Source organism: Sceloporus undulatus, chromosome 6 (assembly GCF_019175285.1).
Source record: "Sceloporus undulatus isolate JIND9_A2432 ecotype Alabama chromosome 6, SceUnd_v1.1, whole genome shotgun sequence".
Classification (NCBI taxonomy): Eukaryota; Metazoa; Chordata; class Lepidosauria; order Squamata; family Phrynosomatidae; genus Sceloporus; species Sceloporus undulatus.
The window spans coordinates 161,606,180-161,613,880 of NC_056527.1; the positions used below are offsets into that span (position 1 = coordinate 161,606,180).

General features: G+C 38.3%; 1 protein-coding gene across 1 annotated transcript in view; it reads right to left on the minus strand.

Annotated features, from left to right (window-relative positions):
- Positions 1-1,368: 1,368 nt before the first annotated feature.
- The window catches only part of LOC121934850 (cell migration inducing hyaluronidase 1), a 57,009-nt gene continuing 50,676 nt past the window's right edge, over positions 1,369-7,701 (minus strand). Inside the window, exons 25-28 of the mRNA XM_042475743.1 lie at positions 6,782-6,865; positions 5,594-5,751; positions 3,528-3,628; positions 1,369-2,387 (exon numbers count right to left, since the gene is read on the minus strand). Coding sequence (XP_042331677.1) covers positions 2,260-2,387; positions 3,528-3,628; positions 5,594-5,751; positions 6,782-6,865 — 471 coding nt within the window. The 3' untranslated portion in view covers positions 1,369-2,259. The remainder of the gene's footprint in view (positions 2,388-3,527; positions 3,629-5,593; positions 5,752-6,781; positions 6,866-7,701) is intronic.

Genomic DNA, 7,701 nt, shown 5'->3' on the forward strand with positions numbered 1-7,701 from the left:
CCAAAGGCTTGGTATCCAGACCTTTGATCATCTTGATCATCCTTCTCTGGACATAGTCCAGCTTTTTGATATCCTTCTTGAATTGTGCCCAGAACTGAGCACATTGTTCCATGTGAGGTCTGACCAATGCAGAATAGAGTGGCACTACTATTTACCTCAATATGAACACTATACTCCTGTTAATGCATCTAAGAATTGCATTGGCTTTTTTTAGCTGTTGCATCACACTATTGACATGTTTAGTTTCTGGTCTACTAAGACCCCTATATCCTTTTCACCTCTTCTGATTTTAAGATAAGTGCCACCCATCTTATATTTGTACATTTCATTTTTCCTGGCTAGAAAGTTTTCCATATTCGCAGATCACCTTATCTAAAAGAATAGCATAGTTAATGGTGACGGATGGTAATCAAATACAAGCTGAGGCAAAAGAGTTCAAAAGTTGCATCAAAATTTTAATCCAATAAATGTTGTATTCCAAATAACTGCATGTTAAATTGTAAGCAAATACATTTGGAAGTAACATCGTAATAATTTTTCATAATTAATTATAAAAACTGGAGAAAACCAAGAGAGTAGTACCACATTTTGTGGCCATTAGAAATTTTCAAGTGCAAAGCAGATAATCTGAAGAGACTATTTCCAGGTCCTTGCCCCTTGGTAAACCCCATAATAGCTTTGCTCCCTTCAGATTTAATTCTTTCAGTGCCTGTGCAATAAATAAATAGAAATATATATATCTTTTTTTTTTGACAGGAACTTTAAGAAAATATACAAAACACTATACATCTAGTTCCGAAAAAGGACCAGCTATTTCGGGTAAAATATTTGAACTGGCGTGTGCACAAAAAACAAAGGTGTCAAATAAAGACGACTGTTGGGTGTAGGCTCAAGGGAAACCATTTGCTACATTATAGCCTTTAAAAAGCAGTGATTCACAAGTTGTGAATGGTCAGTTGTTATACTAGCTACTATACATCCTAACCTCTGATGGTCATGTCATTAACTACCAAAGGGCATATACAGAAAGAGTTTGGTAATATCGTTAACTTGTTTTTATTTGAGATTCTGCTTTCTAATCCAAGTAGAGACAGAGGAGAATCAGATACGTTAAGTAAAATGCAGATTTAGTCGCACTTGAGTAGAGTTGAAGACCTGGAATGAGCAAATCCTATTGAAATCAGTAGAATTTAAGTTACTCTAAACATAACGGTTTGGATGCAAACTGCTGTGCTGGTGTACCACTGATATTTGCAATAATTATATACAACTATTATTGGGTGGAGGTGTGTTGTTAGGCCTTGTAACCTTTTGGGTGCTACAAAAAGGACCAGCAAAATATTTATTAATCACCAGCAATTGTGAAAATCTCAAGGTTTTGTGAAAACTAGCAATTTCCTATACAAGGAAATGACCACTTTTGTAAGAAACGCTAAATCACCAAAGGTGTTGCTGATAGTTGGCATATCACTGGTGTTCGCTTTTATTTCCCCAGATTGGTAAAGCAAGTATTTGGCCTCAGTGCGCCCCATCTAACACTTAACAAAACTTTCTTCTGTGCTCACTGTCAGCAGTGTCCCTTCAAGTGGCCCAACAAACCAAAAAGTTGTGGGGAGACCAATGGCTGACTGGTCCCAACAGTATTTTTGCTAGTTGTTTAATACTGACATTAATGTACACTTCCATATTTACATAGCCAGGGGCTCCACTTAGAAGTACATCTTTTTCCTGAGTAAATGTCAAAACATTCAAAACAAGTATTGGTAATCTGAGATCAGAGAAGAAGCACTTTGTAGTTATCCATTAATTCACTACCTGAGACCCCTATGGACAAACATGAGAAAGGCCATAGTTGTACTACACTGAGGCAGCATGGTGTGAAATTAAGAACAAAAGAAGGGCCTTGTTGGATCTGTCCAAAGGCCTATCTAATCCAGTATTCTGTTCACACATTGCCTTTCGGAAGGCTCACGATCAGGACATGGGTAGAAGAAATGAACTCTTTCTTCCCAAATATGCCTGTGGGAAGTGGACAAGAGACCTAGTCCTAATACGCAGATCAACAAACTGAACTTACATTGGTTCAGGAATGCTGGTGGGTTGGTGTGGCCCCTTAATTCATTTACAATAAGATTTCTTCTATGTCCATCAACAAAATATACTACATCACGGAAGAGCCACAGGCATTGCTGTCTCAGATGTCTTCCTCGTTGAGGATGTGTTGTTGAGAAGAGCAGAAAGACCATACAGGCAACATCCTCACAATTTCATTTTCTTTACCACTGGAACTGGCACGGCTTGGAAGATCCTCACTGCCTCATCATCTGTGTTCAGTTTTACCCAGTATGGCCGGAAGCTGCCCTTGTATCCCACAAGTGCCATTTTATCTATAAAAAGTAATTAAAAATGCTGGATGAAGAGACAAGGTCTCTGTGTAGACACACATGATGTAGTTATAGGAAGGATAGTACCATTTTATGCTTCGGGAAAGTTATGTGTTTTGAGTGTTTCCATATATAAAAGGGCATAGAAAGCTAATGATTTTAGGTCATGTTTCTAGGTTGCCTTCCCCTGCATATGCTAACTTTCCACCTGGACAGAAGTGGCTTTGGGCTGGTGGTGACAGCAAGCTGTCACTTGGATAGTGAAGTGGCACCAGGGTTGCCAGATGTCAGGGCCCCAATTTTCATGGGCCAGGCATGTGATGAGGGTGCAAATTTCTCAGTTTTGAAGGTTCCAGGAAACAGAAAAAATCTGGTTGCAGATCTCTAGTTCAGCTAGTAAAACCCCAGCTTGCAACAATATGCAAGGTTTAGTTGATTTATTGCTGCTATTAGCAGACTCTCCACAGGATCTATGTGTTTACTTAGTTAGCTTCCAGCTTCCCTTCCAACTGATGTGGTGCCAGGGCACATCCTCCACTCCGCACTGCATCCATCTTTTGGCTAAAATTAAGTAGGCTCAATTAAATGTTCCTTACTTCATCTACCTATGTGAGTGAGAAGGAATAATCCCTTTATTTCACCTTCATCTGGGAACAGGCCCCTTGGCTAAGATTATTGTCTTGATTCCAAGTGTGTGTGAGAGAGAGAGACAGAGAATGACAATATTTGCATGCTAAGCATCCACAGATTTGATTATTTGTGGATTACTTTATTTGCCTCTGCTACCTAAAAATATCTTTTCGGTAGGCATATGTAGGTTCTCCAGCATGATTCAACTTCGCCAGAAGTTCACCACAGAGTTGCACAGATGCCTAGAAAAGTGTTCTCTCAGATAGTGGTGTCTGTGTGTGTGTTCATTCAGTGCTCATATGGGAGCTGTGCCGCTAACCCCTGTGAAAGTTGAAGGCTATATTGAGTTACCATGTCTCCTGTTTTGCCCTGGAAATCTCAGGACCTGGGACAATCCTGAAGTGGCCACCGTAAGTGGTACAGCACTTTCTCTACCCTGATAATTTCCCTGCGATTTGGGGGGAAGCAAAGCAACAGCCCACTAACTGTAAAGACCTTTAAAAATTATTTTACCTTTTAATTTAAAGCCCGACTCTGCTCCAAGCTTCTCCAGAACTTTAGTCCATGGGCCTTTGGAAAGTAACTTTCCTTTAGATGTCATGACCACTATGGAACTACAGGAGGAAAAAGGTTTGTTAACCATCAAGAGATTTATTCATTGAAAGCTACCAACAATGCAGTTATAAGGACGCTTGTAGTCATCAGAAGTCTTCCAAATGAGACCTATCATGCAAATAACCTGCCCTATTTTCATAATTTTATCAAAATGATTAAATACCCAAAAGGTACCAGAGACCATCTGATCTTAGCAGGGTCAGCCCTGGTTAGTACTTGGAGGGAGACCACCAATGCATACCAGGTGCTGCAAGCTATATTTTTGAGGAAGGAACTAACAAAACTACCTCAGAGGATTTCTTGTCTAAGAAAACCCTGTGAAATTGATGGGGTTGCCACAGGTATATGTGACTTCAAGTCACCTGTCAACATCCACACATTGATGATGATGATGTCTTCATCTTGAAAGACCCACTCTGCCAGTGCTTTCCAACTGCTTCCATCTTTTTTCCTTTCAAAAGATATACTAAAGGGAAAAGATGGAATAGCTTCACACTGTGAATACTGAGTGCCATCCAACTAGAAGCATTGTTAAATACAGCTTTGGTTCCTCCAGTCATCCATATTTTATTCTGATGGTCAGTAACCCCCTTTAATCAGTTCAATTTACATCTGGTTTTGGAATGGTTTATATAATCTTTACTTCAGCTACATAATGATCAGAATGAAAAGTGAACCAATGGTATACAGGCCAGGTGCCAACACTGTACTTTTGCAACCACTACAGGGACAATGGGGACTTTCTTCTGTTCCCCTCATGTTATAGCCCTCTGAGACAAAAATCTGCATCTCACTTCTTCCAACCAAATTTTAGGGTATGCAGCTTCAGGGAGCTGCAAGAGCAGGAGGTTCATGGATTCTGGTGGAAGCAGTGAAAGCAAGCAGAAGTACATCCTTAGATCCTGGTTGTGGTATGTACATCTATTACTGTACATGGTATGTACAGTACATCTGTAAATGTATGATAAAGTTTTCAGTTTGTTGTGATTCGTCTAGCACCCTGGCCAAGATCCTGGGTGGCACAGCATGATGTAGTAATTCCGCATGTGAATCTATATTACATTGTCCTCTCAGCACCCCACTCCTGGACCTACCAATTAGCTATTACAGCCACTATAGAGAAGAGTCTGGCTACATCTCCATAGCTAGATGCAAAATAATTATATCAACCACTGAAATCTACCCAGTCCTCCATTGGTCTCAGTGGATGATACAATCATTCTCTACAGCAACGTTCCCCAAACTATGGTTCTCCAGGTGTTTTGGACATCAACTCCTAGAAGCCCTAACCCATTAGATCAATGATCAGGAATTCTGGGAGCTGAAGTCTGGACAACCAAAGTTTGGGGAACACTTGTCTACAGGGATGTAGCCACATGGTTCCCTGACTCCCCCCACTCCATCAACTATGGAAAGGCCATGGGCAAGGGATGCTGTAGTCACTGAGCAGTGAGTTAAGCTTTGGTAAATACTTGATATTTCAGAAGGCCTTGGGAGACTGGTTGCTCAGGGGAAAGGACCTTGCATAATGTGCTGGATTTTATATTTGCTGCTTTCTTTTTTAATTATGTTTTAATTTTTTGATAGTTTAATTGCATTTTTAACTTTTGTAATTTGTTAATCTTTAGTTATGCTTGTTTTAACTTTGTTCCCTTGGCTGGGAAAACTGCAGGATAAGATGATCATAGAATCATAGAATAATAGAGTTGGAAGAGACCACAAGTGCCACCCAGTCCAACCCCATTCTGCCATGCAGGAAATCACAATCAAAGCATCGCTGACAGATGGCCATCCAGCCTCTGTTTAAAGACCTCCATGATGATGTCATTGGGTAGGATAGAAGTAATATCAACTACTGCAAAGGCACAAAAATTAATAACAATATGCAGTCACAAGATGGGCTTCTGTCTGCAGATGCCACAAGCAGGATGTCAAGCCTTATGTGCAACTTCCCCTTTACTTACTTGTCCTGGATGTTGTTGACATAGTTGTCTATCTGTGCTGGAATTCCTTGTAGAATAGAGTTTTTGAAACTCATCTGATCAACAATTTTTCCATCCCGCCCATCAATTACAACTACTTGGATACCGTCTTCAGAAAGATAAAACTTCTTTCCTTCAACCTACATAGTGCAGAAAATCCATATTAAAGCAGTTAACAGCCGTAAGATCCTAACCCTAGATTTTTAGAGAGAAATAATTTAATTTATTTACATACTAAAAGCCAGTGTTAAATTCATATTTTGGTGTTAAAAGGGAGGAAAGGCGCGTTTTCAAAAAGCTGACTTCTTTCCTGCTTGACAACAAATTACTCTGTGGGCTACAATAGACCTGAATTCAAAATAATTCCATCCTGCCGCATGGTGCATTTTTATCTATGACAAGCCCTTTAATAAGAAGATGCAAGGCCTTTAATAAGAAGATGAGTTACTGTCTTTCTTTCAGATCCAAATTGCAGCAAAAGAACCAGATTAAAATCCTGTAATGATGGGATGAGAAAATATGGGGAGAAATAATATCTCAGAGCAGTTAAAAGCTAAAGCCTATCCCAAGTTTAATTCTGACTTTATAGCAAAATGCTACCTGTTTTTAAATCCAATCAACCACTTGATTTGAAATACAGCTCTCCCCACCCAAATATTCACATACACTCTGATCTTATTCAATAGTCCTTTAACTGATTGCAAGTTAAATATTTATCTGGATTTATTCTATTCATTTATTTCATTTACATGCCATGATTCCTCTGGCTTAATGCCCAAGATGGCTCACAAATTGCTAAAATAACATAAGCTAAAAATTCAATAATAAAAAAGTTAAAACACATCAAATTAAAACACCATTAATTTTTTAATGTATAAAAATCATTAAAAAGTCTACAATCAAGTTAAACATGCAAGACTACCTATATATACATGCTTCCTGTAAGCAATTAATCATTGTTTGAATAAAGAGCTACATGAATACAACTTTGTTATACTTCTTACTTTTCTTGATTTCTTTCCTTGATGTGTATTTGAAAATGTGCATACCCCCCAAACAAATTTTTGTGTGCAACTTAAGGAGGACTGTATTTATTTTAAAATTTGATGAAAATTTCCTAAAATAAAGAGTAAAAATTCACCAAACAGCTTTAGGCAAATAAACACTTACAGAAATATATGCAAAATCATCTCGGAGATGGAAGTATCTGGTCTTGTGGCTGTCTAGCTTTATTTCCACAAAATGGTCCTTCTTCTGTTGAAAAAAGAAAATGAAATGATGTTAGCCTTTCTTTCTCCAGAAACCAGTTTTGAAATCAATCCATTTTGTTGTGCTGATAATCCCTAAAAGCCTAATACAGTACAAGAAACTATAACTAATCGGAAAGTTCCAGGCCACAATGGAATGATTCCATGTGTCATTTGCTTTCAATGTTAGGATCAGTCTTCAATATTGATCCATAAGGCCAAACTGTACCATTTGAGTGTGTTTAAAATTATGCTTAAGTGGGTCATTTTGATGAAAATAGTTCTAGCATTCTTAAGTATTTCTTAAGTAGTGCCATTTAAGGAAACAAAACTAATGGCCACAGATAATTTGTGTATTTGGATTTTATATATCTGGTGGAACAACCTGCTGGAAGAGATTCAACTATTTGTGTACTGTACTGTATGTACAAAATGTACTGAATATGCTGTTCAAATTTAAAACAGCATTGAAGACTAATCTCTTCCATCAGGCCTATCCAGATGAATTTTAAAATTGTAAATTTTAAATGATGAATTTTAAACGTAGATTGTTTTAATACGTATGTGCCTTGTTTGTTCTTTTAAATTGCTGTATGTTTTCACAGACATACAGTTCTTAACTGATGCATATTTGTTGGTCTGTAGTTGTTCCCTGCCTTGATCCAGAGGGAGAAGTGGGCAAGAAAGAAATATAGGGCTAGGTAATAGGGCTAATACCAAAAAGAAACCCAACTCAGTTTAACAATCTCTGTGCATTTTGCTAAAACCATATCAACAACTGAAAGATTAATCAGAATCAGTCCACTAAGTAAATCAGCTTCTCTTACTGAGCGTGAGCTAGGC